The 27,691-nt window shown below is 42.2% G+C and overlaps 2 protein-coding genes across 20 annotated transcripts in view; both read right to left on the bottom strand.

Moving 5' to 3' along the window:
• Positions 1 to 27,691, bottom strand: part of ank2b (ankyrin 2b, neuronal) — a 125,869-nt gene that overhangs the window by 33,109 nt on the left and 65,069 nt on the right. For 9 of the 19 annotated variants that reach the window (XM_089131734.1, XM_089131748.1, XM_039673076.2 and 6 more), the window contains 23 exons: positions 26,984 to 27,181; positions 25,702 to 25,800; positions 24,574 to 24,675; positions 23,879 to 24,076; positions 21,582 to 21,680; positions 21,405 to 21,503; positions 21,228 to 21,326; positions 21,040 to 21,138; positions 20,495 to 20,567; positions 15,948 to 16,089; positions 15,686 to 15,697; positions 15,461 to 15,548; positions 14,085 to 14,188; positions 13,865 to 13,900; positions 11,396 to 11,620; positions 7,108 to 7,206; positions 5,989 to 6,143; positions 5,607 to 5,818; positions 3,899 to 4,109; positions 1,686 to 1,782; positions 1,276 to 1,504; positions 376 to 501; positions 166 to 288 (listed from right to left, as the gene is read on the bottom strand). In XM_089131734.1, the coding sequence (XP_088987860.1) occupies positions 166 to 288; positions 376 to 501; positions 1,276 to 1,504; positions 1,686 to 1,782; positions 3,899 to 4,109; positions 5,607 to 5,818; positions 5,989 to 6,143; positions 7,108 to 7,206; positions 11,396 to 11,620; positions 13,865 to 13,900; positions 14,085 to 14,188; positions 15,461 to 15,548; positions 15,686 to 15,697; positions 15,948 to 16,089; positions 20,495 to 20,567; positions 21,040 to 21,138; positions 21,228 to 21,326; positions 21,405 to 21,503; positions 21,582 to 21,680; positions 23,879 to 24,076; positions 24,574 to 24,675; positions 25,702 to 25,800; positions 26,984 to 27,181 (2,925 nt within the window). Of the gene's footprint in view, positions 1 to 165; positions 289 to 375; positions 502 to 1,275; positions 1,505 to 1,685; positions 1,783 to 3,898; positions 4,110 to 5,606; positions 5,819 to 5,988; positions 6,144 to 7,107; positions 7,207 to 11,395; positions 11,621 to 13,864; positions 13,901 to 14,084; positions 14,189 to 15,460; positions 15,549 to 15,685; positions 15,698 to 15,947; positions 16,090 to 20,494; positions 20,568 to 21,039; positions 21,139 to 21,227; positions 21,327 to 21,404; positions 21,504 to 21,581; positions 21,681 to 23,878; positions 24,077 to 24,573; positions 24,676 to 24,926; positions 24,963 to 25,701; positions 25,801 to 26,983; positions 27,182 to 27,691 lie in introns of all 19 variants that reach the window. The other 10 variants (XM_089131568.1, XM_089131704.1, XM_089131786.1 and 7 more) reach the window with 9 other exon arrangements.
• LOC148998311 (uncharacterized) lies at positions 25,893 to 26,957 on the bottom strand (the record flags this gene model as incomplete). The annotated part of the gene is made up of 1 exon (XM_089129631.1): positions 25,893 to 26,957. A coding segment is annotated over one exon (1,065 nt), but the record flags the coding sequence as incomplete, so codon positions are not given.

Below are 27,691 nucleotides of genomic sequence, written 5' to 3'. Positions count from 1 at the left end.
TTCCAAATATCCACAGCAATAAGTTGTGTAATTGTTTCTTCAACTGTAAACCTTGCAGATATTGTGGTATAAAGCAATCATTGAATGTCAGAATGCATGCAAATCTGCCATAAAAGCGGACAACATAAAAATGATTTTCGAACGATGCATTTTGCATGAACGTACCTTCGAGTAAGCTGGCAGGCTGATGTTCAGATTGCATATTGCACCGTGGGTCAGTGTCCTATAAGATCTGGGCTCTTTCGTGAAGGACAAGCGTCCACAAGGCTCTTGAGCGTTGTCTCGAATCTACAAGTGATTTGCCAAGTGTGCGGTTAAATGGCTGTATGGATCATCTTATAATTATTAAGATATATGAATGCAGATTTGACTCACTTTGATGAAAAGAGCCAGTCGGTTCTCTTTAAAGGCATAGAAGCTGAAGACATGATGCTGGCCACTTTTTGTTAGGGGGACCAGGTTTCCAAAGCAGTCTGCATATATTGGTTTTCCCTCTAATACCTAGAACGCAACCCATTCAATAATGTCAGTTCCACAGTGGAAATATTTCTCAATTATCAATAGAGCATCCAAGATGTCTTTCTTTCTTCAGTCAAAAAGAAATGAAGGTTTTTGATGAAAACTTTCCAGGATTTTCTCCATGTAATGGACTTCAATGGGAACCAAACGGTTCAAGGTCCAAAAGACAGTTTCAGTGCAAACTGTTCAAAGGGCTTTAAACGATTCCAGACGATGAATAAGGGTCTTATCAAGCAAAACGAGCTATTTAAGAATTTATTTATTCACCCCTAAATAAATAAAAAAGTTTAACTTTTATAAGCATAAATGCTGGCCCTGATCTGTTCTGTGATGCGCGTTCGTTGTCAAAATGAACAAATCTTTTTTCGAGTCATTTTTGAAATGGCCGCTCGTTTCGCTTGATAAGACGCATCGTCTGGAGTCGTTTAAAGCCCTTTGAACAGTTTGCACTGAAACTGTCTTTTGGACCTTGAACCGTTTGGCTCCCATTGAAGTCCATTATATGGAGAAAATCCTGGAATGTTTTCATCAAAAACCTTAATTTCTTTTCGACTGAAGAAAGAGAGACATGGACATCTTAGATGACACGGGGATGAGTAAATTATCAGCAAACGTTTTTTTAAATGTGAACTACTCGTTTAAGACTATGAATTCTGGGCGGCATAGAAGTATACTGTATTAATAGGAATTTCTTGCAGCAAAACCCACTCAGAACTCTTCGCTTTGCATATTTGTATGAGCAAGTCCATTACTCACCTCCACATCTCGGCTACGTGCCACTTCCGTGAAGTTCTCTTGCTGTTCCAAAGTTTTATCCATTTTGTCATCAGTCATACAGAAACAGCGCAATCGAGCCTCAATAGGGTCATGCGTTTTGGCAAAGATGACGAATTTGGCCATGTAAGGTACACAGATGATCTCGCGATACACCTGAGTGGCGAAGTTCACCGACTCCTGTACTTGCCTGCAGTCTATCAGCCAGAATCTGATGAGGAAAATATGGGAGATGTTGATGCTTATGAGCTTCAACCTCAACGTACAGAGTATGTAGACTAAATTTACATCACATGTACGATGGCGCACCTAAGCGTACGCTTGCTAAGCTTTAAAAAGGGAATATTCATCATTCAAAACATATACTCTCCAGTTGCTTCTAGAGAATTTACCTGGCAGACACATTTGTGGTAAAAGACACAGAGTCATTGGTGAATGTTAATGGTGTAGTCCCAGTGATATCCTCCCATTGAGCAGGAGTGGTCCCACCTATACATGGAAGAAGCGGTTTTGGTTACAACATACAAAATGATGTTGACTACAGCAAATGTCTTTTATTTTGAAAATTCATGTTCACTTGTCCTTGTCAATTATTTAATTCCCTTGCCCAATACAGCTTTAAATGGATGTCACTGGAGGCGGGGCTTCAGTATGCTGAAAAAAAACTGACTATGAGGGAACAACTTAGTCTTTAATTGGGGTCACTCGTGTTACTGTAACCTCTCCACTCACTCCGAGCGGGATTAGAAACGGCGTCTCCAGCATGATGCTAACTGCTAAAGATCACAGTCTGTCGCCTCAGTTGCTAGCGTGCCTCTTGAGGCCAGGGGAGTGAGGTTTACCATCACTCTTTAGTAGCTGGTCTCCATTACACTCACCCCCTAAATCTCACTCCCATCCGGGTCACGGCACCAAATCTAATCAGAGCGGGTTATAAACCAGCATCTCCAGCATGGGAGGTGGGTGTGCTAACAAGGATGCTAAAGACCGCAGTCTGTAGCCTCAGTCGCTAGAGCGCCTCTTGAGATCAGGGGAGTGAGGTTTACAGAGCTTTCACTAGCTTGCTTCTCTTACACTCACTCCATAAATCTCACTCCCATCCGGGTCACGGCACTAAATACAACCGGTTGTACTCAACCAACTCCGAGCAGGATTTGAACCTGTGTCTCCAGCATGGGAAGTGGATGCGCTAACGAGGATGCTAAAGACCGCAGTCTGTAGCCTCAGTCGCTAGTGTGCCTCTTGAGATCAGGGGAGTGAGGTTTATATGCACAGCTTTTACTAACTAGTTCATGTTACACTCTCCTCCCTAAACCTCACTCCCATCCGGGTCACGGCACTAAATCTAATCAGAGGAGGTTATAAACCAGCATCTCCAGCATGGGAGGTGGATGTGCTAACAAAGACGCTAAAGACCGCAGTCTATAGCCTCAGTCACTAGTGCGCCTCTTGAGATCAGGGGAGTGAGGTTTACAAAGCTTTCACTAGCTTGCTTCTCTTACACTCACTCCCTAAACCTCACTCCCATCCGGGTCACGGCACCAAATCTAATCAGAGCGGGTTATAAACCAGCATCTCCAGCATGGGAGGTGGGTGTGCTTACAAGGACGCTAAAGACCGCAGTCTGTAGCCTCAGTTGCTAGTGCGCCTCTTGAGATCAGGGGAGTGAGGTTTACAGAGCTTTCACTAGCTTGCTAAACCTCACTCCCATCCGGGTCACGGCACCAAATATAACCGGTTGTACTCAACCAACTCCGAGCAGGATTTGAACCGGCGTCTCCAGCATGGGAGGCAGGCACCAAGAAGGATGCTAAGGACGGCAGTCTGTAGCCTTAGTCGCTAGTGCGCATCTGAGGCCAGACGAGTGAGGTTTACATGCACAGCTCTCACTAGCTGGCCTCCGTTACATTACACTTAACCTATGAATGGCTTACTTACTGTGTAGTTGTCTCCAGGGTTCTGAACCGGTTCAAGGAATGAAAACAAAATGAATTTTAACAGGAATATAAACAAAAAATATGTTTTTTTGAACAGATATGCTTTAACTTTCACTGATTAATAAAGTTATTATATCATTCTGTTTTTTATTTTCTTTTGGCAGGGATCCAGTCATGAATTTAGCTTAGCTTAGCATTAGCTTTTGGATCTCAGGAGTTTTTCCAAGAATATGTCACCAATCGTTAAAGCATTACATTTAAGTGGAAATGAATGGCAGGCAATATCCAGCAAATCTAGATCATATTTTTCTAGATTTGCGAATCCCATGTTTTGCTCTCCAGGATCAGGAAATCTATTTTACCTTTGCACTGTTTTTTTAAAGTAAAATAGGATTGGATCACACTTTTTCAGATGAGCAAATCTAGATTACCAGTGCTTCAAATGGGATTACATTTTACAATGTAACAACAGGTAGAATGAAAAATAGTGTTATTAACTGATATTTTCCCGTTTTCAGAACGGTAATGTTTCAGAAAATACTGATTCTGCTCGGAGCGAACGGATTGATTTTTTGACCCCATTTTAAAGCCCTGGTTGTCTCTGTATATTAAGTTGGATTGAAAGTGGAAATGAGTTTTGTTTGAGTATATCCCATGTGCTTTCTCACCGGTGATGCTGCAGAGCAGGCGTAATGTAGGAGTATCTCCACCTCCGAAGCCGCCGCCGAGGCCCGAGTCCGCAGAGCTCTTCGGGACGGGGATGGTCATGGTTATGGGTTTATGAAACTTCCTCCGCCGTGGTTCCAGAGTGACTATAGGGCTGAATATGGCTTTATTACCCCATATCTTCCTCACTACATCAGCGCTCATGGGTTGAGCCTGGCCAAGTAGCATAGGCAATGATTAATAAAATTATCACAAGAGCAAATTAATAATTTAAATAATCTCATTGCTATTAGGGCTGTCACTTTTGTGAAAAAATTCTGCTCGATTTTCGAGTCAATAGTGTTCATTGAATCGAGTGTAAAATTGTTTTCCATGTCAAAAAACACCAAATATAGGAAAATCCACGGACACCTGATTCAGATTACATGAGTTTAGCCTGATTTTGGCACAATCCGTTTGACGTAGGGTGTCGTGGGGATTCGTAAACGACAACCGGCGTCGGGACGAAAGATTCAATCGTATCATATTGTATAGTGTGTCATAGTGGGCGACAACCTACGTCGCGTGTGCGATGCTCAACAAAAAGATTAGCATGTTTAATTTTTTTAACAGTCGTCCACGACGGTTCCGTCACATATATGAGGTTGACCAATAGGAGCACAGAAGCTTTTCGTACACAACTTTCAAAAATGGCGAAACGAAATAGAGACGATGGTGCTAACGTTAAAACTAAAAGTAAAAATATATAAGAAAACAATATTTTACCTCAAGTTCTCTTTGGAGGATCGACAGCCCATACGGTCCTCTTCGAGCAATCCAGGAACGTGTCCATTGTCGGGTTTAACTTATTTCTGAACACAGGACAGCCAATACAACACTCACCGTTTCATCCATTGTTTGTTTATGTTCGTTTCCGGAAGTCACTCGCTACTAGTTTCGCCTTCTCGATGACACGCGCGCCGTTAAATGACTGGTCAGGAAGAAACGTGTAATCTGACATGTGTCATGTCCACGACACGACAAAATTTTAGGAGTCAAAATCGCGTAATCTGACACAGTGAGTATCGTAACAGACAAAAAAAACGTGTAATCTAACGTAAAGAGGCGTAAAGAGGCGCTTGAGACGCACAAGTCAGAAATATTTCTGATCATTTAGATTTATTGGCGGGAAGTTTTGTGACTAACAGGAGCGCAACATTCAGGGATTGAGATTAACACACTCGACCCGCCAAATGCGCTACAAACTTAGCGAACTTTGGCGGGAAATCACGAGCCAATCAGGCGTGTTTCTATGTTTACTCACTTTCTTTGCTGGGAAGTTCGTGTAAGACAAATCTGTGCGGATTTAGCGCAAATACATCCTCATGATTCTCATCTACTTGAACACACACACGTCACTGAGCAACAAATAACGGCTCGCTTGTTCACATTGAAGTAATAGCGAATATTAAAAAGCATCTGGTTAACCGACAAGAAATTGTTATTTTCCAACACCCTACATGTCCTGTGTCCTGTATTGATCTGTCCACCTAACACACATTTTTGGTTGAAAAAGATTCCCTATTTTCGCTCTGATACTTGTGTTGGTTGGTCCGATGAATTGTGCAATCTATTTTGGAGCGTAAAGTGACAGCCCTAGTTGCTATCGGGTCAAATCTGAGTCCACAGTAAAGACTGATTCTGCATCTAAGAACGGTTGTGCTACCGTACCTGCAGGCCGACGCGGATGCGTTTAGTGAGCGCTCCCTCCGGGAAGACGGCCTGTACTTGAGGAACCACGGTGCTGCTCAGAACGCCCCCTTCTGGACCAATGAGATTACTGTCCTGCTTAATCCGCGAAATCACAGCAAAGTACTGTGGAAAGTCTCGAGTGATAATGCGACAGATGCGCTTCCTCTCCAACTCTTCTGGCGGGTCCAGCCCTGAAATTTAAGGTGGATATACTGTACACCATCGGCCCATTTCTAATATTTATTCAATATTAGTGGAAGCAAATCTCTGCAATGAGAGGTTATAATTTAACATGGTGTTGGCCCAGATCCGGCCTACACGTGGATTCCACACGGCCGGATCCGGATGCGTTTCTCCTCACCCTCGTCCATGCCGTTGAGGATCTGGTTGAGCTCTTCTTCTGTGTGTTCGCAGTGATGCTCTTTCCAGCTCTCGCCAGTTTCACTGCGTAAGATCACCAGCTCCCTCTCTTTCCCTCTCAGAGCCGCAAAGTGCGGGATCTCCACAATCACAGGCCTGAGACCCGGCAGGAGTTACAACGTTATTCAATTTCTTCCAAAAATTAGGCTAATACATTTACCTATGAATCACTGAGACAAACTTGAGAGAGGCGTATTTTTCTAGTATAATTGAATAGTATAATATACAGAAATGAGACCCAGAGAGCAACATAGTGTCGGCCCAGATCCGACAATGTGGCCCGAATGTGGGCCGATACTATATTGCGCTCTGGGGAATCAGAAAATTCTCATTTTATTTACTTGTTTCTTGTTCAGTAATGCTAACGGCTAAGATTAGCAACAACTGGGTACAATAAAGTCTATATCATGTATAAACAAATTAAATGATTTGAGTATTTAAAAAACACAAAAAGAAACTTTATCAAGAGTAACTGGACTTGTTTTTCAGTTGCTTTAACTTTAGGGCTGAAACGTATTGACATGCTCAGATCTACCAATCTAGTGGATATAGTATGGCCTAAATAAATGAAAACTTTCACAAACATACTGAAAAGAAAAACGCCATAACAAATATGTTATGTTCAAACCTAAAAAGTGCACACAGCCACAGAAACTCATGCTTCAACTAAAGCAGCAAAACATACAAAACAAGACGAGCACAAACAGTCGCTAAAGGAGCTAACGGAAACACGGATTGATGATTCAGAATAACACACTTCTGAAAAACACTAGAAATACTGTTTTGGTCATGAATTTTCCAAACCTGTGACCTTTTGATGGTAAAGAATCGAAGTATAATCACAGTTTGTTGATTAGCTTCAACAAGTTTGGAAACAATCATGAGCGATCGAGGCTAAAATGAAAATGACGCTAGGGTGCACCGACTGACTACTGAACAGAGCCACTTTACAATGAAAGCAGAACACAACCAATGCAACACAAGAAAAGGAAGACAGTGAGAGAGGAGGAAGTGGGGTGTGGGACGGCCATCCATTGGTGGTTTCTTGTGTCACTCCTACCCCAGAAATTTGGTCCCCGGCGGGCCCAGTTGAAGGATGCGGCTAACCAAGCTCTCGCCCTCGTTCAGAGGGGGCGGGGCAGTGGGGAGGTGGAGCTTACTGTCATCCAATAGCAGCAGTGGGAAAAGAGAGCATAGGTGGCATATTGTCGAGTTTGTTTAATTTAGAAGTTAAACAAATGAGAGAGAGAGAAAAAAACAACCCTCGTATTACCCTTTAAAAAAGTTACCCTTTTCCTAAAGTCTACGCTAAAACTCAGATCCATGCTAGACAGCAACATAGTGTCGGCCCGGATCCGGCCCACACCCGGGCCGTGTGGAGACCATGTGTACCAAATGTGGGCCGGATCTGGGCCATGATTCATGAGGCTCGTTCGTTCTGCAAAACAGTCTGTCCAGCAGAGGGAGACTGAGAGCACAAAACCTTCCTCATCTTCCTCCTAATCCACTGCTCATTATTGGTTCAATGAAATCACCTGCTCCTGGCTTATTAGAGGTGTATATTCAGGCCCTGTTTACACGAGAACGCTCGCGGGTGAAAACGTAAAAATATTTTATCGGATGTGCCTTTCGTTTACACGGCAACGCCGTTTTTGAGGCTCAAAAACGCAAAAAAGTGAAAGTACTCTCCAGAGTGTGAAATCTTAAAAACGCTTCACCGCCGCGTTTCCGTGTAAACGGTAAAAACGCAAAAGTCTGCTTGACGGTGAAAGTTGTACGCAGGCGCGCGGACTTGGTGTTGTCGTATGCACTCCTAGCCGCCTGAAGTGCATACTACATTGAATTTCACACACTTTTGCGTCTCCATTTGCACACGGATTTCCCACACAAAACGCTCGTCTAAACGCAGAATAAAAAAAGATGACGCAACGCCACTTTTGAATCGTTTCCGTGTAAACGTAGCCTTAAAGACTTGCATTTGTGGATACCTTAGCTCAGTCTTGAAGGTCTGTATTTTCTCCGTTTGAAAGACTTGTCCTCAGACCAGCTTCTCTGGTGACGCTGGTTTATGTTATTGGGCTCGTTTGCCTGCATCAGCCACTGTTGATTTGTACCTTGCTGAACCCAGCACTGATGCTGGATCTAAGTAAACACTATCTGTTTTCTACTTCTAAACCTGCCTCGCTAGTTGTGTCCACACTGCCCCATAGAGCAACGGATCGACCCTTGGGTTTCCAGCAACACGCTCTGGGTTCTGACCATGGGTGGACTAACCCTTTGATCACACGACTACAGGATTATGGTTACAACAGGTTGGGCTCCACATTATGGAGTTAGATTGTATATTCTCCCATTTTGTGTTTCGGGTCGTGCAACGGTATCGCCTAATGTGGGCCTCAGTGGTCACAGAGTCCTTATACTCCGGTTTGAGCACCTCTCTCACCTCATTGAACATGCCTTGTCAGGTTATTTGAATCTTAAAGAAGAGCATTTTGGTGCTGCCCAAGTCGGAGCACAATGGTTGGTTGCTCCAATTTTATGATGCCAACGAAGAACGGCAATTGACATACTGTTGAACTTAAAGGGATAGTTCACTTTGAAATTGATTTTTGATATGTTTTATCTTACCTCAAGGACATCCAAGATGTAGGTGTCTTTGTTTCCACAGTATTTTCAATTTTGACATTTTTCAGTCAAAACGTTGTTGTCTATCAGTCATATAATGGAGGCTAAGGGGGTCCACCAAAGAGCAGCACAGAGAAGTCCAAATTAAACATGATTTAATGACTCGTGAATGTAAGTACACACTGATGGCCTAAGACACGAAACGAGCGGTTTGTGTGAGAAAACCAACAGTATTTATATCGTTTTACCCCGTGTAATCACAGTGATCTGAATCAGTTGTTCAATGTCCAACTGAACCGAACTGAATCAGTTCAATGTTACGCCGGAAGTGATCGCTTGCGTGTGACGTCACTCAATATTTACACGGAGATTTCGGAAGTTTTACCTTTTACTAAACATATTTAGATATACCGAAATCGTCTTCCATTGCGGTTTCCCGTATATCTAAATATGTTTAGTGAAAGGTAAAACTTCCGAAATCTCTGTATAAACAAAAAGTGACGTCTGCGCGCAAGTGATCACTTCCAGACCGAAGAGCCCGTGCCGTCAGATCATTTCGTCATGGCTATGATTACAAGAGGTAAAAACGATAAATACTGTTGGTTTTCTCACACAAACCGCTCGTTTCGTGTCTTAGGCCATCAGTGTGTACTTACATTTACGAGTCATTAAATCATGTTTAATTTGGACTTCTCTGTGCTGCTCTTTGGTGGACCCCCTTAGCCTCCAGTGTATGACTGATAGACAACAACGGTTTGACTGAAAAATGTCAAAATTGAAAATACTGTGGAAACAAAGACACCTACATCTTGGATGTCCTTGAGGTAAGATAAAACATATCAAAAATTAATTTCAAAATGAACTATCCCTTTAACCTGGACCACAGAAAGTTCCTCGGGTTTGCATTTGGGGGGAAAGTTGACCAATTACGGGTTCTTTGTTTCAGTCTGACCTCTTAGCTTCACAAACCCATAGATGCTGCTATGTGACTCCAAGGGCGTATGTGTCTTTAATTTCCATAGTGAGCACATGTTGATTAAATATCATGGCTGTTCTTTAGTAGCGAACCGTTTATATCGGTTGTACACTCGCTGTTATGGGATTGAATGAGTGCACTCGATAATGTCCACTATGGTTTCGGACACCACGGCTGGCCACCTCAAGTAGTGCACTATATAGGGGCGATTTTGTACATGCACTTTATGTAGATTACCATTCATCAACTGTTAGTCAGAAAGGGGAAAGCATATTAAATCAATTTAAGAAGGGTTATTTTTTGAGGGTGCAATGAATTTCCCGGCAAGCCGTTAAGCCAAAAGAACAGGCGCTTCAGCTTGTTAGATAGAGAAAAGCAGAAGCAGCATTGGCCATTGTGACAACGAGTAATAACGGCAAATGTACTCCATTAAAGGGATACTCCACTTTTTTTGGAAATAGGCTCATTTTACCACTCCCCCAGAGTTAAACGGTTGGGTTTTACCATTTTCGAATCCATTCAGCCGATTTTCTGATATTTAGAAGAATATCAGTAACCAGACAGTTTCTGGTCTCATTGACTTCCATAGTAGGAAAAAAATATACCATGGAAGTCTATGCGACCAGAAACTGTCTGGTTACTGATATTCTTCTAAATATCAGAAAATCGGCTGAATGGATTCGAAAATGGTAAAACCCAACCGTTTAACTCTGGGGGAGTGGTAAAATGAGCCTATTTCCCAAAAAAGTGGAGTATCCCTTAAAAGCAATGTTAGTTGTAGACCATTATTAAACTTATTATGCACCATAAACCTGTTTAGCTCTAACCCACTCGAGAAGTTAATAAAATGCAAATAAATGAGACCTTCCCCGACTTCCTAGCTTGCCTATGAAAACCCGTAGACTGATTTTTATGACGTTTTTGTCTCGAAAATCAAAATGATGTGATGTTTACGCTCCCGAGAGCTTCTCTTCAGTTCAGCGACACATGAAACTGACAACACAGTCTCATGAAGATGCGCATCTATACCACGAATGTCATTTCTTGTGGCATTTATACGGCAAAAACGTTTTTTTGCGTCTATATGGTACGCACTAAAAAACCCTGGGTTAGGTTTAGGGGGGAGGGGGTGGGGAGTTTGTGCGTATTATACGCCAAAAAATGCGTATCATATGCACGCGAAAAAAAAACGCGTGCCATATACACACAAAAACTGTTTTTGGCGTAGAAATGACACGAGAAATGACATTCGTGCTATAGATACGAACTTTCGTGAGATCGGGCTGAAACTGAAACTGTGTGTAAAGTGTATATCACTGCAAAGGTTTTCCAACTTCTTTTTACTTCTAAGCAAGAACTTGGCCGTGACGTGAGTATATCTAGGTTTTGAATTCTACATATAGCCCCTTTAAACGTATATCCATTAACTGTGTTCGAGGGGTACAGTTGCAAGTGATGATTCTGAATCCCACTTTTAAAATATCTCTTAAAACAGGCAAAGTCTGATGGGTGGTTTAACATGTGAGTCAGACAGTCCCTTCATATATAAATGGCTGATTTTGGTGTAGGTTTATCTCGTACACAATAATTATACCAGCGTAAGCCAGAGCACCGAACTACTCCAGCATTGTCCATTCAAATTCAAATTTATTTATAATATTAAAAATATAAAACAGATCAATGAGTTTAAATTGTGATGAAAGCCAGATTCCACTATCCAAATAAACTCATAGCGACGGCTGCTTACCCAAGGAACTGCGCTCCGGAGGGCCCGACCTCGATTAGCCTGCTAGCTAGGCCGTCTCCCTCGACCATGGGGGGCATGCTGGCCAGTCGGTGTCGTTTGACCAGTCTGCACGTGACTCGCGTCGGGGCGCTGCACTTCCGCGGCGGGATGAGGAGCCGTAGACCGTTGTGGCGACATCCGCGCATGGCACCTCCGCGGGCGTCCACCATGAAGCTGACTAAGAAGCTGCATTGAGGAGGCACACAGGTAAAATGCATTCGAAAAGTGATACCATCTTAAGATTACGAGTAAACAAATGCATGTCATGGAATCACACCGTGTTCACCTACTGTTTTATATAGCCCAATGTTCAATAGAGCTGTTCTAATTTACATATTTCTGTTTGATGTAGTGACTCGCTACATGCTAACCAGTAGTCCAAAAAGGCACTAGATTTGTCGCTAGTCAATAAAGGGGAATCTAGAGATAGAGTCGCTAAATTGACAACACTGAACAGACAGATACATGAAATCTAATCATTATATTCACAAAATTACATCATGACTTTTGCGTAAACATACACGCCATTTTCAAGTCAAGGCGTGTTATCTATACGCATTTTGAGCTATATCGCGCATATGCGTGTCTGTACACGCCGTTAAATGTCCGAGCGATTCCGCGTGTCTGTACACGCCGTTAAATGTCCGAGCGAAACGAAGCAAAATGTAGATCTACATCTGGGGAGCGATATTTTTTTTCCTAGTCAACGGCATTCATAAACACACTGAAAAGTGATTATGCGTGTTGATAGCACGCCAAAAATGGAAATACGAATTGGTGTGTCATATATATGCCATTTCATGAGACCAGTCTGATAATTTAATTGTGACTAAAATGTGAAAAAGCAGTAACTAAGGGGCTGTTCACACGACACCGTTTTCAACTAAAAACGTACAACTTTTTATAGCGTGTTGGCCGTCCGTTTACACGACAACGGCGTTTTGGGCGTCTGAAAACGCAAACTTTTGAAAGCGGGTTTCAAAGCACTTTTGAAAGTGCTCTCCGTGTAAACAACAAAAACGTGAATATCTGAAGGTGATGATGTCATTCACGTGTGTATTACGTGTTCAGTCTATAGTGTTTCATCGCCATCTAGTGGCCTGGAAGAATACAGCGTTTTTAGTCGTTTTCGCGGATATGTGGTGTCGTCTGTACGTGGAAAACTCAAAGGATAAACATCTCCGTGCCTAAGTCTGAGTTTTAGTTCACAAATTCTTCGATTATTTCCCTTTTTAGTCTTTGGTTGCTATGGTTACTTATTACGGTTTCTTCTAGTCCCACCTGTGCCTTGTTTTATCCGTCAATAATTTTTATGATCATTTTATGCTTCACTTTTTGGTGTATTTATAGTCATTTTTTTAAAGTCACAGTATATTGAGTAAAGATATTTTGTCTCTCACGGCAAACAAAATAAATATTACGCGACAAGTAATGGATAAATTATAACAGAAGGTTTTACATTATGTAATCATTTGAATCAAGTTCATGTGAACGAGTCAACTACATTAAACAAATGCAACTGAAAAATACTATAATCTCCATTATCATTAATACATAGTATCAAATTATTAGTTCAGTATTCATAAATGTGTATGTCAATATGTAAATAATTTAAATATTAGATGCTGTCAAAATATCAGTATTGTACATTTTGTTGTCTGTTGTGTGTGCAAACTTATATAACTGTGTATGTATATGGATATTCAAATGAATCAACATCATCAAAACAACATATATCACATGCAAACACACACAACAGACTGTCTGGAAACATGATTTAGAGAGACAACATGCATGGAGAAAAGTGTCATGTTTATGTAATTCTAATGTGAATATAATGTACATTTTGCACAGTTATTAGAAAATATTTCTGCAACTGTTATGGTAATGCACATATTTCTCGTTCAGTAATTATGAGGCTCAAGTAAAGACACAAATGATCCTGATCTTAAACATATACTTCATTTAATTTTCGATTGATAATTCACGTTTTTTATAAGTCTTTTTTATATCTAAGTCTGACCTGACTTAAGTGCTGAGTGAGAAATGATAGTGATGTTTGAGATAACTAATGGAGGAATATCACATCATACTGGATGAGTTTTTTCACTTACAAAACATATAATAACAAAAAACAACAAATATTGTGTTAGTCCGAGATGAGTTTGTGAAATGACGAACAACATTCAAGCTTGCAGTGCCTTTTGGCCTCTTTAGGGTCCTTTGATACTAGAATTTTACACAATTCTACTCCTAAAAGTCAAGTGTGTTAATGCCATAAGCCGGTGTGTGTACGTGTATTACATATAGAATTTGATCAGAAATAGTAATATTCCAAGAGGCATAGCAAGAAGACACCAAACTAAGTGATCCGTGTGCACACTGAATGAAGCAGAGGTCAGAGGTCAAATGACACGTCACTCTAGTCACCTGCTATTGTCATGGTCATGACACGGAGAGCAACGGCTGAAGAGCACAGCGAGAAGGAGAGAAGGTCAGAAGAGAGAATCAAGTTTGGAAACATATAAAGCAACTTTGCATTTGCACGGCCGTCGTTCACAGGTATAAAGAATGATTCAATGTTGACGGTCAGCACGAAGTGCTTCAGTGTGTGTGTGTTGGTGTGTTTACAGCACGGTGTTCGTCGTACCCAGAATGAGCCGGACTGGAGGAAAGAGCAATGTTGTCCAGGTTCTCCAGATCCCAGCTCAGTCTGTGCGAGTCCTGCTCGCTCTCTCTCGCCAGAGAAGACACCTGGAGTGAAGAAAACACACATCTCAAGAAGACAGAACTCATGTGTAGTTCACTTTGAAATTTATTGTTGATATGTTTTATCTTACCTCAAGGGCATCCAAGATGTAGGTGTCTTTCCACAGTATTGACATTTTGATATTTTTCGGTCAAACCGCTCGTTTCGTGTCTTAGGCCATCAATGTGTACTTACATTTACGAGTCATTAAATCATGTTTAATCTGGACTTCTCTGTGCATGCTCTTTGAGGTGGTGACCATAGACCTGCATTATATGACTGATAGATGAGAACGGTTTGACTGAAAAATGTCAAAATTGAAAATACTGTGGAAACAAAGACACCTACATCTTGGATGCGCTTGAGGAAAGCTAAAACATACCAAAAATTAATTTCAAAGTGAACTATCCCTTTAAATACCCGTTAGGCGCTTTATTTCCACTTTTTGAATAGTTTCTCAATTTATATTTAAAGTAAACTAAAAATGTTAAGTGATTTGCGATGGGAAAAGAGAGAAGAATGAGTTTGGTAAAAGGCGGATTCAAACTCGAGTCGAGAAACGAACATCACTGGTTTCTTCTGTCATTCTGTCTGGACCAATCAGGCACTGGTGGGCGGAGTCAGTGTAAACAGCCTCTGCTGATTGGTGTAAACAGACTCTGATACGGTGGAGTTTAACGCTCACAAACAAATCTTTTTTCGAGTCATTTCGTTCGTTGAATTAAACAAACGACTCATAAAAGATTCGTTCATTTTGATGAACGATTTCGAACAGGAGAGTCACGAACGCGAGTCAAAGAACAGAGCAAGGCGAGCATTTGAGCTCATAAAACTTAAACTTTGTTATTTATTTATTAAATAAGCGATCGTTTCGCTTGATAAGACCCTTATTCATCGTCTGGAATCGTTTAAAGCCCTTTGAACAGTTTGCACTGAAACTGTCTTTTGGACCCCATTGAAGTCCATTATATGGAGAAAATCCTGGAATGTTTTCTTCAAAAACCTTCATTTCTTTTCGACTGAAGAAAGAAAGACATGGACATCTCGGACGACACGGGGGTGAGTAAATTACCAGCAACTACTCCTTTAATTAATTGGGATTTTTTTAAATTATTTTTATTTAAATTATGAATCATCTTTAGACTCAATGACTCTGTGAATGACAAAACCATATACACTACACTGTTGAGTTCATAGTGTATAGTGCGCCATTTGAGACACGACTCATAACTCATAGCTTTTAAAAACAATTGTTTTTATTATAAAGCCGTCCCCACCTGATGACTGTACATCATATCCTCCGCCATCCCATAATGCTTTGCAGGGTAGTAGCTTTGATGAGTGGGTGTGTAAGACCTGTCCAAACTAAAGGAGAACACACAGTACACACACCATCATTACTGAGGAAAATACATTTAGTACTCAAAATACAGTGTATTAGAATCATAATAATAATAAACAGTCATCATAAGACTCGCGGATGCGTAGCATTTCTCACATACCTTTGTAAGCGACTATGTCAGCGTTAGCAGAAAGAAGAATAAATGAAATATAATTAAATATATACATTTCAATTTAAAATGTAAAGCGTGAGATATTATTCAGACACCAGATATCATGTTGATGTTTGTGTGATTTACCATTTTCTGAATTATAGCGAATATAAACTGTGATAATGTGAGAAATGTTGAAGGTGTCTGAATAAACTTTGAATTGATCTGAAAACACGCTTCGTGAATCTTCAACCCGTTTGATATGACGCACCTGTCGGACCGGCCTCCTTCCAGGCTGAAGCGCAGGTAGTTCATGCCGTCCAGGTACTGTCCCGGCAGAGAGTCGTCTCCTAACTCTCTCAGATCCTCAGCTCTCAGATATTCTCCACCGTCACCTGTCATCGTGTCATCACCTGATGACACACACACACACACTCTTATTACTGGAGCGCATTATAAATGCATCACTGGTTCAAAAACATGAGAGAAAACACCTGAGAAGCATCAGAAACGCAAAGAGATTCTCCGTTCTTTCCATTTACACTTGTTAAAGGTGCAGTGTGTAAGTTTTGGCAGCATCTAGTGGTGAGGTTGTGAATTGCAACCAACAGAAGTCACAGGAAGTGGCCGACAGGAAGTGATGTCATCTGAGACAGCAGAGAGTTGTTTTTTACAAAAATGAATTAAGAAATTATGTTTACTTAAACATTCAGTAAAACAATGTTATTGCGAATATTATTGTAACATCATTGTATCGGTGTTTTATTCGCTAGATCTTTGCGCAAAGAACAACATAGTGATGAAATGAAAGTGACGTTTGTCCGTTCAGGGCCACCGTAGAAACATGTGGATGTGTGTGTAAAGAAAAATGCCTCATTCTAAGCTAATAAACATAGAACGCTTCATTAGAGAGGTCTTTATACACCACTAAAAACATAGTTATGGATATGATATTGCACTTCGATCCTCCTGAATATTACACACTGCACCTTTAAGATCTCAGCAAAGCCTCTATGGTTCAGTCCCACAGCGTCTAGTGTCCAGTGCAGCGGATCTAGCGCGTTAAAGTCGAGGATAAGCTAATGAAGCAGTTGCGGCGTCTGGCCAGCGGGGGCAGCGTCTCTAGCGCGTGCTGGGAGATAATGAGATGGCGATTAATGCAAGACGTACTGTAGACCGACACCGGCGTGTGGCGCTCGGGTGCATATTGGCCTAGAGAGTGGAACAATGGGGAAAATGTTTTAAGTTGAGGTAGCTAAAACTAGAAAGTAACAAAACCTATATAGACAAATTAAAAAAATTAAATAAAATGACTAAAAATTTCACATTAAAACGAAAAATCTAAAAAATAATCTTAACAAAAGCTATAATAGAATATCATTGATACTAAAAATGTTAAATAACAGAAATATACTTTATGCATTTAATCTGACCTTCGATGATCCAAATCAACCATACGAATGAGCAACTACGACTGAAGATAAACATCACACTCAGATTTGTGTTTCATTCTTCTGTGTTTTTAAGAGTGTTGAACTTTATTCTTCTGTGTTCACAGCTATAAGGTTTGTGTGAGCGGCGCTCTTTACTGTACAGGAGGAAATATGCATTTCCTTTAGCCGAAGGATTATTCACGAAAGGCCTTTTTAACAAAAAAATAGAACTATTTGTTTGTTAAAAACACAAAACAAACAAACAAGCCCAGCCCAGGCAGGAAAGAGGAACTCAAAAGTAACATAAGGCATTGAGCAGTTATTGTAATGCATTACTAGACAGACTTAAATAAAAAATCAGTATACTTATAACCTATTGACTGCACTACTATTCCAATTTACAATAGCAAAGTTAAATAATTTAAATCATATCGTTGTGTTTCATTAAAAGAAATTCAACCACTGTAAAGATTAGTCAGTCATTAGTAAACTGCATTTAAATGTGACCAATCCCATCATGCAGTGCACACTTCTTCCATATCCTCTGTCGGACGGAAACCTCGGATCTCCATACATCGTCTCTTTTCTCTAACCAATGAAAAGTCTTAAAAAGAGCATGTGACTGAATCTCGTAACTCCATTGGCTCCTCAGACTGTCAGTCAAACTTCATAACTCCGCCCACATTTGTGCATTGTTTCTGCTTGTTTGCAAAGCAATGTAAATAAAGAACTGGTGTTTGAGTGAGAACAGAGTTTTCTTTACTCAAGAAACAGTATTTGAGGAGCGTCGAGCGTTTAGCGTTTAATGTCGAGTCGCAGCCAGGACTGAATAACGGCGGACTAAACATGCCTTTCACTGCTCAAACTCATCGAAACTCTACTTGAGCTTCATTTTGATAAAATGGTGATAATATAACAATACAAACGAGTGTCTGAGCCACATAAAGCCACAATATCAACTTTGACAACACAGTGTTTAATTGATTAATTATTTTATACAGTGTTTTTTCCATGAAAAGTATCGGTTTTGGACACACGAGGTTTCCGCCCCTATTATTAACATCATTAAAACCAAGATATTTTATAAAGTTTGAGAAGTTATTCCTGCACACCAATCCACGCTGTGTCACCTTCAAAATCAACAGAGTCATCCGACATCGCTCCGTCATCGATCTGTCTGGGAACTGTGGGAAACGCCTCGTTAACACACATAATTAACCCCATCACAGCAGAACACACACAACAGAAACTCCTCAGACGAGCCAATTCACCAGAAGACCCTCTCTGACTGACACAATAAACTGACTGATTGATTAATTTACTGATCGATTGATTGACTGACTGAATCACTGACTGACTGACTGATCAATTGATTGATTAACTGATTGATTGATTGACTGACTGACTGACCGACCGATCGATCAATCAACTGACTGACTGACCGACTGATTGATTGATTGATTGATTGACTTACTGACTGACTCACTGACTGACTGACTGATTGATTGATTGGTTGATTGATTGACTGACTAACTGATTGATTGGTTGATTGATTGACTGAACGATCGATCAACTGACTGACTGACCGACCGATCGATCAACTGACTGACTGACCGACCGATCGATTGATCGATCAACTGACTGACTGACCGACCAACCGATCGATCGATCAACTGACTGACTGACCGACCAACCGATCGATCGATCAACTGACTGATTGACTGACTGACCGACCGATCGATCAACTGACTGACTGACCGATCGATTGATCGATCAACTGACTGACCGACCGACCGACCGATCAACTGACTGACCGACCGACCGACCGATCAACTGACTGACCGACCGATCAACTGGCTGACCAACCGACCGACCGACCGATCGATCAACTGACTGACTGACTGACCGACCGACCAACTGACCGACCGACCGATCGATCGATCAACTGACTGACCGACCGATCAACTGACTGACTGACTGACCGACCGACCGATTGATCGATCAACTGACTGACTGACCGACCGATCGACCAACTGACTGACTGACTGACCGACCGATCAACTGACTGACTGACTGACCGACCAACCGATCAACTGACTAACTGACCTACCGATCAACTGACTGACTGACTGACCGACCGACCGATCAACTGACTGACCGACTGACCGATCGATCAACTGACTGACCGACTGACCGACCAACCGATCAACTGACTGACTGACCGACTGATCGATCGATCAACTGACTGACCGACCGACCGATCGATCGATCAACTGACTGACAGACCAACTGACCGACCGATCGATCGATCAACTGACTGACTGACTGACTGACCGACCGACCGATCAACTGACCGATCGATCAACTGACTGACCGACCGATCAACTGACTGACTGACTGACCGACCGACCGACCGATTGATCGATCAACTGACTGACTGACCGACCGATCGATCGACCAACTGACTGACTGACTGACCGACTGACCGACCGATCAACTGACTGACCGACTGACCGATCGATCAACTGACTGACTGACTGACTGACCGACCAACTGATCAACTGACTGACTGACCGACTGATCGATCGATCAACTGACTGACAGACCAACTGACCGACCGACCGATCGATCGATCAACTGACTGACTGACCGACTGACCGATCGATCAACTGACTGACTGACCGACCGATCGATCAACTGACTGACTGACTGACTGACCAACCGATCAATCGATCAACTGACTGACCGACCGATCGATCGATCAACTGACTGACAGACCAACTGACCGACCGATCGATCAACTGACTGACTGACCGACTGACCGACCGACCGACCGATCAACTGACTGACTGACTGACCAACCGATCGATCGATCAACTGACTGACCGACCGACCGATCGATCGATCAACTGACTGACAGACCAACTGACCGACCGATCGATCAACTGACTGACTGACCGACTGACCGACCGATCGATCAACTGACTGACTAACCGACTGACCGATCGATCAACTGACTGACTGACCGACCGATCGATCAACCGACCGACTGACTGACTGACCGACCGACCGATCAACTGACTGACTGACTGACCGACTGACCGATTGATCAACTGACTGACTGACCGACCGATCGATCAACCAACTGACTGACTGACCGACCAACCGATCGATCAACTGACTGACTGACTGACTGATAATTTATTGATCGATTGATTGACCGATCGACCGATCGATTGACTGATTGATTGATAATTTACTGATTGATTGATTGACTGATTGATTGGTTCATTGACTGACTGAGTGATTGATCGATTGATTGACAGATGGATGGACTGATTGAATAAAGTAATACAGTAATGAATTAATAGTTTGTCACACTCACCCTCTTCGTCGGACACTTCGAGAACTTCTGTCATGGTCTCCGGCACATTTAGCTTGTGTTTCTCTGTCACCGTCTGTGTGGAGCAGATTCTTTCAGTACAGTGAAACACACAGTGTGTTGATGTGTAGGACAGATGTGTGTGTGTTGATGTGTAGGACAGATGTGTGTGTGTTGATGTGTAGGACAGATGTGTGTGTGTTGATGTGTAGGACAGATGTGTGTGTGTTGATGTGTAGGACAGATGTGTGTGTGTGTTGATGTGTAGGACAGATGTGTGTGTGTGTTGATGTGTAGGACAGATGTGTGTGTGTGTTGATGTGTAGGACAGATGTGTGTGTGTTGATGTGTAGGACAGATGTGTGTGTGTTGATGTGTAGGACAGATGTGTGTGTGTGTTGATGTGTAGGACAGATGTGTGTGTGTTGATGTGTAGGACAGATGTGTGTGTGTTGATGTGTAGGACAGATGAGTGTGTGTTGATGTGTAGGACAGATGTGTGTGTGTTGATGTGTAGGACAGATGTGTGTGTTCTCAGGTGAACTTGCCGTTGTTGTAGTGATGATTTCTTCGGTCACGACTCTCAGTGTGTCGACCACAGAGATGTAACCCAGACGCCGAGCGATCGCAAGAGCCGTGTTCCCATTCTACAATCAGGACGACAATCACTCCATTACACAACGTGTGTGTGTGTGTGAGAGAGAGTGAGAGTGTGTGTGTGTGTATATTCACTCACCACAGTGATGGCATTGGGTTTTGCTCCATACTGTAGTAAGATGTTAATAATGTGTGTGTTTCCCTGTTGAGCCGCCTGATGTAGAGGCGTATAACCATTCTGACAAGAACACAAATGTTAGATTGTACAATATGCCGTCATAATATTAATATAAAAAATGAATAGATTAAGAAATACCTTTGTTTTAGCATTGACACTTGCTTCACTCTTCAATAGAAAATTAACTATCTTCGTGTTTCCATAGTGACAGGCGACAATAAGAGGTGTGTATCCCAACTGCAATCAGATCACATCGTCACAATCAGTGAAATGATGTTTGAAAGCCTGTGTTTTGGGGTGTGACGCTCTTCTTACTTTGGTTTGCTGGTCGAGGACGGCACCGTGCTTCACTAAGATCTCGCCCACAGCGACTTTGTCTTCTTGGGCCGCGAGATGAAGAGATGTGAGGCCACTCTGAGAAAACACAAACCAAGAGCTCAATAACAGTCTGGGCTTTGGTCATCCCCTACACATAAAACACACTGAGAAGAACCAGCACACACTCCTCTATTCCTGTCAATCCCCCAGATCAAGAGTTTACGGTCAAATTCAACAAACGATCGGCTCTTGATAGGTATAAACTGATTACATGTCCTTTCCCTTTCATCTGCTTTCTTGTAGTTTTGCTCTTCTCTATCAGCTGGGATTCCTGCGTCCCAATTCTCCAACTCGTCAACGACTGTACTCGCGGTAAATTAGCAACACGAGATTTAAACAAAAAGACTGTGTTGAGCTGTACAACAATGATCAGTTTTCTGTCGATGAATGCATCCAAACAGTTATATATACATAATATATGAAAGCGTCTTTAATAATTCTGTTGAATTGCACCCAACAGAAGTTGCGACAGCAGAGAGTAGCCAGTTCAGCAATGAGGTTTCTTTACAAAGTTAAATAAAAAAATTTAGTTTTATTAATTATTCACCGAAACGATATGTTATTGTGAATATTATTGTGACTTGTTCATCATTGTGTCTGTGTTTTATTCGCTAGATCTTTGTGCATAGTGACGAAACGAAAGTGACATTTGTCCGTTCAGGGCCACCGTAGAAACATGTCGATGTAATATAATATGACCTCTTATGGTACGTTCACACTGGTCGCGAATAGCGCGTCAGGCGCAAATGATTTCAATGTTAAGTCAATGCAAATTATATAATTCATGCGGCACGAATGAGGCGTGGAGTGCGGCGCGGAAGACGCGAATACGCCTCATTCGCGCGCCAAGTTCGCGTGAATTGAGCGTCTGGCACATTACGCACAAATGATTTAGTTAGTGCCATTTGTGCATTCACGCGTTTGACGCGAATTCGCGTCTGCCGCCCGAGTTGAAGAATCTGAACTTCGGCGTGAATTCGCACCGCGTTAACCAATCAGGAGCCTAGCTTGCTCACGTGGTGAAGTATATGGATGCTTCAATAAATTATTTTGTAATATGACTAAATGCCTGATGGGATTATGCACAACAAAGCAAATATTTTATCACTTAAAACTTTCTATATACGAGAGACATGTTCATTTTGTATTGAATGTTATTCATTCTATATCTAGATTATATGAAATATTATTATGATGTAAAGACAATCAACATATGTGCATAAGTTCGTGACTGGACGTGAGAGAGAAAATAATCACAGGACAGGTTAATAACTTTTGAAGGCTGGCTCTATTTATCATCAAAACAAAAATAAATGACAGATTAGATGGATGAGGGCGAGGGTGATCCTCGCTCCGATGCGGGACAACAGGTCATCAAACTGGCGGAAGTAGCGCTGACATCCAGTCATCCAGCGCAGCTCCTGGAGCGAGCAAATGGTAAACTCGCCAAACGGTTCGCCTCCGAAGGGTCCGGTGGACACAAATATACGGCGACGATGATCCCCACGCCGCTGTTCTGCTCTCACAGAGTACATACAGAGCGGTGACTCTCTCCATGAATGCTCCAACAACATAAAAACAATGGCCACCAACGGATTTCGATTCTGACGCACGTCACACGCGTACATTTCGCTTCAAACTTTTGTTTTTACACGCGCCAGTTTTACTCTTGACACGCGAATTAACACAAAGTGGTGAAGCATCAAACTAGACGCGTCAGGCGCGAATTTGACGCACTATTCGCATTCGGTGTGAACGCAGACTTCAAAAGCTCAGGGAAAATTTGATTTCTCAGTTCATCACCCCTGAACCTCGTCGTCGGCCCATCGGTCGTATTTTTTAACCTCTACTGCGAAGAACTGTTACAGCACGCGCCGCAACAGACGGTGTTTAAAATCAAATGCTGCGTGGAGTCAACCAATCAAAATGAAGCATGAACTCCAAATCAGCATGGTCAGCTTTCAAGTCCCACCCCTGAAGGTCCCTAAACGAGCAGGGACTTTTTGAGGGGGAAATTTTTACCCAGAACTTCATATAAACACAACGAGTACCACCACACAGTCCCTGGGGAAAGTTCATGCGGTGGAAACCAAGTGACCAAAAAGCCGTTTTAAAAATCCGACCGCTAAAATGTTGAGTCCGCCACTGCGATTTGGGACACCAGTTCTAATTCTTAATCAGTGCACGTAAAATGAAACTTCTAACCGCCTTGAATATGTTTTTACACGGTTCACCTTGGTGGCGGCGTTGACTTGCGCTCCTCGCTGCAGGAGTAAAGCGGCCATCTCGCGGTGTCCCTCCTGAGAGGCCAGATGAAGCGGGTTCACCCCCTGTTTGGTCTGGATGTTGGTCTCGGCTCCGTATTGCAGGAGCGTAGTGGCGATTTCCATCTGATTCTTCTTAGCGGCGATATGAAGAGGAGTGTATCCATTCTGCATGAAGACACAGAGCACGGTTAGTCTGGTGGGACTATTCCTAGCATACATGTTTTATTAAAGGTGCAGTGTGTAATTTTTAGCAGCATCTAGTGGTGAGGTTGCGAATTGCACCCAACAGAAGTTGCGACAGCAGAGAGCAATGAGGTTTCTTTACAAAGTTCAATAAAAAAATGTAGTTTTCTTAATTATTCAGTGAAACGATATGTTATTGCGAATATTATTGTGACTTGTTCATCATTGTGTCTGTGTTTTATTCGCTAGATCTTTGCGCATAGTGATGAAGCGAAAGTGACGTTTGTCCGTTCAGGGCCACCGAAGAAACATGTCGATGTGGATGTGTGTGTGTGTAGAGAGAAATGCCTCATTCTAAGCTAATAAACACACAATTCTTCATTATATGAGGGATTTATACATTGTTATGGATATGATATTGCATTTCCGTCGACAGATCCTCCTGAATATTACACACTGCACCTTTAAGATCTTCTCACCTTGGCCGTGGCATGAGGAGACGCCCCTTTATCCAACAGCAAGAGCGCCACCTTCTGGTTATCGTAGTGCGCAGCGACATGTAGAGGAGTGAGGCCGTTCTGCTGGGATGAGGGTCAGTGCAACATGATTACGGGGGTTAGCGTGGCAAAAGCATTAAATCAAACTCAACCAAACATCTGATGAAAAAGCAAAGTTATCAGGGATTGTTAGAGCGTGTTTAATTCGAAGGTTATCGTCTATATTAGAGTGCAAGTTTTAGAGCAAACCGGCTCCTTATTAAAGAAAAGAGGAAGAAAACAATGTAGTTTCCTTTTCTTAACAGAATGTTATCAGTGAGTGAAACCATGCTTACCAGGACTCTTGCAGTCAACATAGCCTCGATGTATGTCTTTTAAACAACATCGTAAAAATTAGGCTAAATTATGCATTCATCTTAAATATACAACAGGGTTTAAAACAGTCATCCTTCACTCGAGTCATTTTGACAAACAAATGTAATTGTCGCACTTGAACTACGAATTCGCACACAAAAAAATAATGGATTCAAGGAGTTTTGTGGTTGAAATTAAACAAATAACAAGTCCTTCCCTTGCGGCTCAATTTGCCCCCCTTAGGAATGAATTAAATGTGAGGAATGTTTCAGTTCACATAGAAAAAATGCTAAAACTTTGCCAAAAAATATTTTATAAAGTTTACACGTGTATCTGAATGCATACTGAATGGAACTGGCTTTAGGACCCAGCGGAAAAAGCCCATCTATAGAGTTATGAAATATCATATTATATCACTATTTTCCACAAGAGGTCGTCAAAGCCTCATATTGTAAGATATTTAGAGCTTAATTAAAAGGTTTATGCATGAAATTGTGAGTTATTTATAATTTAAACTGAAAGATTGTGAGGAATGTGCGTAAATTACTATTTATTTATTATTTATTGATCAAATCTAGTAATTTAAAAGTAAATAAAAAATATTTGCATTAATACAACTGCATTAAAAAATAGACAAAATATGATCAAAATGAAATATAAGCTTTCTGGACAATTTCAAAAAGTATAATAGTAGGTCTTGGGTCGTGTAGTGAGCGCGAGTGAAGGATGAGGTCGGACGAGGTCGGGTCGCTCTACCTTCCCGGAGGAGTCCGGCGGGGCGCGGCGCTGCAGGAGGAGCTTGGCCACATCCAGGCTGCCATATTTAGACGCCACATGTAGAGGCGTGAACCCTTTCTGTAGAAGTAAATGCAGAAATCCTCATCAAACCCGCTAATCCAGCTGGGTCTACATTTCATTATTCAACATACAAATGTGCAATTACAACATTATTCCAAATGTATGGGCAATAACTTATTTTTTCTTCTTCTAACAAACAAATTTGCAACATAATATTCTGGGTGTTTTAAAACGCTGGCGTGGAAACTGTTCTTTAGAATAAATCCTGCAGATGCGTTGGTCTTCCAGCATCTTCTACATATTTGACCCAACCGCAACTGCAGGATTTCAAGCTCAATCTTGATGGTTGGATGGACGGTTGGATGGTTGGATAGATGGTTGGATGGATGGATGGATGGATGGATGGATAGATGGATGGTTGGATGGTTGGATGGATGGATGGATGGTTGGATGGTTGGATAGATGGTTGGATGGATGGATGGATGGATGGATGGATGGATGGATGGATGGATGGATGGATGGATGGATAGATGGATGGTTGGATGGTTGGATGGATGGATGGATGGATGGATGGTTGGATGGTTGGATGGATGGATGGATGGATGGATGGATGGATGGATGGATGGATGGATGGATGGATGGATGGATGGACGGTTGGATGGATGGATGGATGGATGGATGGATGGTTGGATGGTTGGATGGATGGATGGATGGTTGGATGGTTGGATGGATGGATGGATGGATGGATGGTTGGATGGATGGATGGATGGATGGATGGTTGGATGCATGGATGGATGGATGGATGGATGGATGGATGGTTGGATGGATGGATGGACGGTTGGACGGATGGACGGATGGATGGTTGGATGGTTGGACGGTTGGATGGTTGGATGGATGGATGGATGGATGGTTGGATGGTTGGATGGTTGGATGGATGGATGGATGGTTGGATGGTTGGATGGTTGGATGGATGGTTGGATGGATGGATGGATGGATGGATGGTTGGATGGATGGATGGTTGGATGGATGGATGGATGGATGGATGGATGGTTGGATGGATGGATGGATGGATGGATGGATGGATGGATGGTTGGATGGATGGATGGATGGATGGATGGATGGTTGGATGGATGGATGGATGGATGGATGGATGGTTGGATGGTTGGATGGATGGTTGGATGGTTGGATGGATGGATGGATGGATGGTTGGATGGATAGATAGACAGATAGAAGAACTGACCTTGGTGGCTAGCGAGTGTGACGCGCCGGCCTCCAACAGCACCGTGGTGACGTCCAGATGGCCCTCGCGCGCGGCGATGTGAAGCGGGGTGTAGCCGTTGGAGGTCGCGGCGTCAGGGTGAGCCATGTGTTGCAGGAGCAGCTGCACGATCTCAGTCTTCCCCAGACGAGACGCGATGTGAAGCGGAGTCTGGTCCTCCTGATGGGACACGCGAACAGCTTAGGGAACGTTTGAGAACGTGTGTGTGATAATGTACATCCAGCCGGTGTTATCTCAGAATAAACCCCACAGGGTGATCAGGATCAGGTCTTCATCATCAGCCTGAGGGGGTTTATTCTGAGATCACACACACACACACACACCTGAAGGGGTTTATTTTGAGATAACAACCAGCTGGATGTACATTATCCCGCTTATTACACAGATACTTGCACATAAGTAAACAATTAGACACGAAATATTGATCCGAGTCATAATATTTTATCAGGTCTTTAAACGCAAAGCTTCGCGGAGAGAGCATTTAAGATCACGGTATACAGTCATAACACTTATTACAGCATTACACCACATAAATAATTATGGAAATCAGAGATATAGATTTGAGATTAAACTGTTTTAATATCATACCTTTTTGTGTCTTATAATCCAACCGTGTACAAAACAAAGACACAAAATGGCCGCCGCTGCGTTTGTATGAAACGAGAGAGA

Source organism: Pimephales promelas, chromosome 1 (genome assembly GCF_988280905.1).
Source record: "Pimephales promelas chromosome 1, fPimPro1.hap1.1, whole genome shotgun sequence".
NCBI classification, from domain to species: Eukaryota; Metazoa; Chordata; class Actinopteri; order Cypriniformes; family Leuciscidae; genus Pimephales; species Pimephales promelas.
This window is presented reverse-complemented; position numbering and strand designations above follow the sequence as displayed.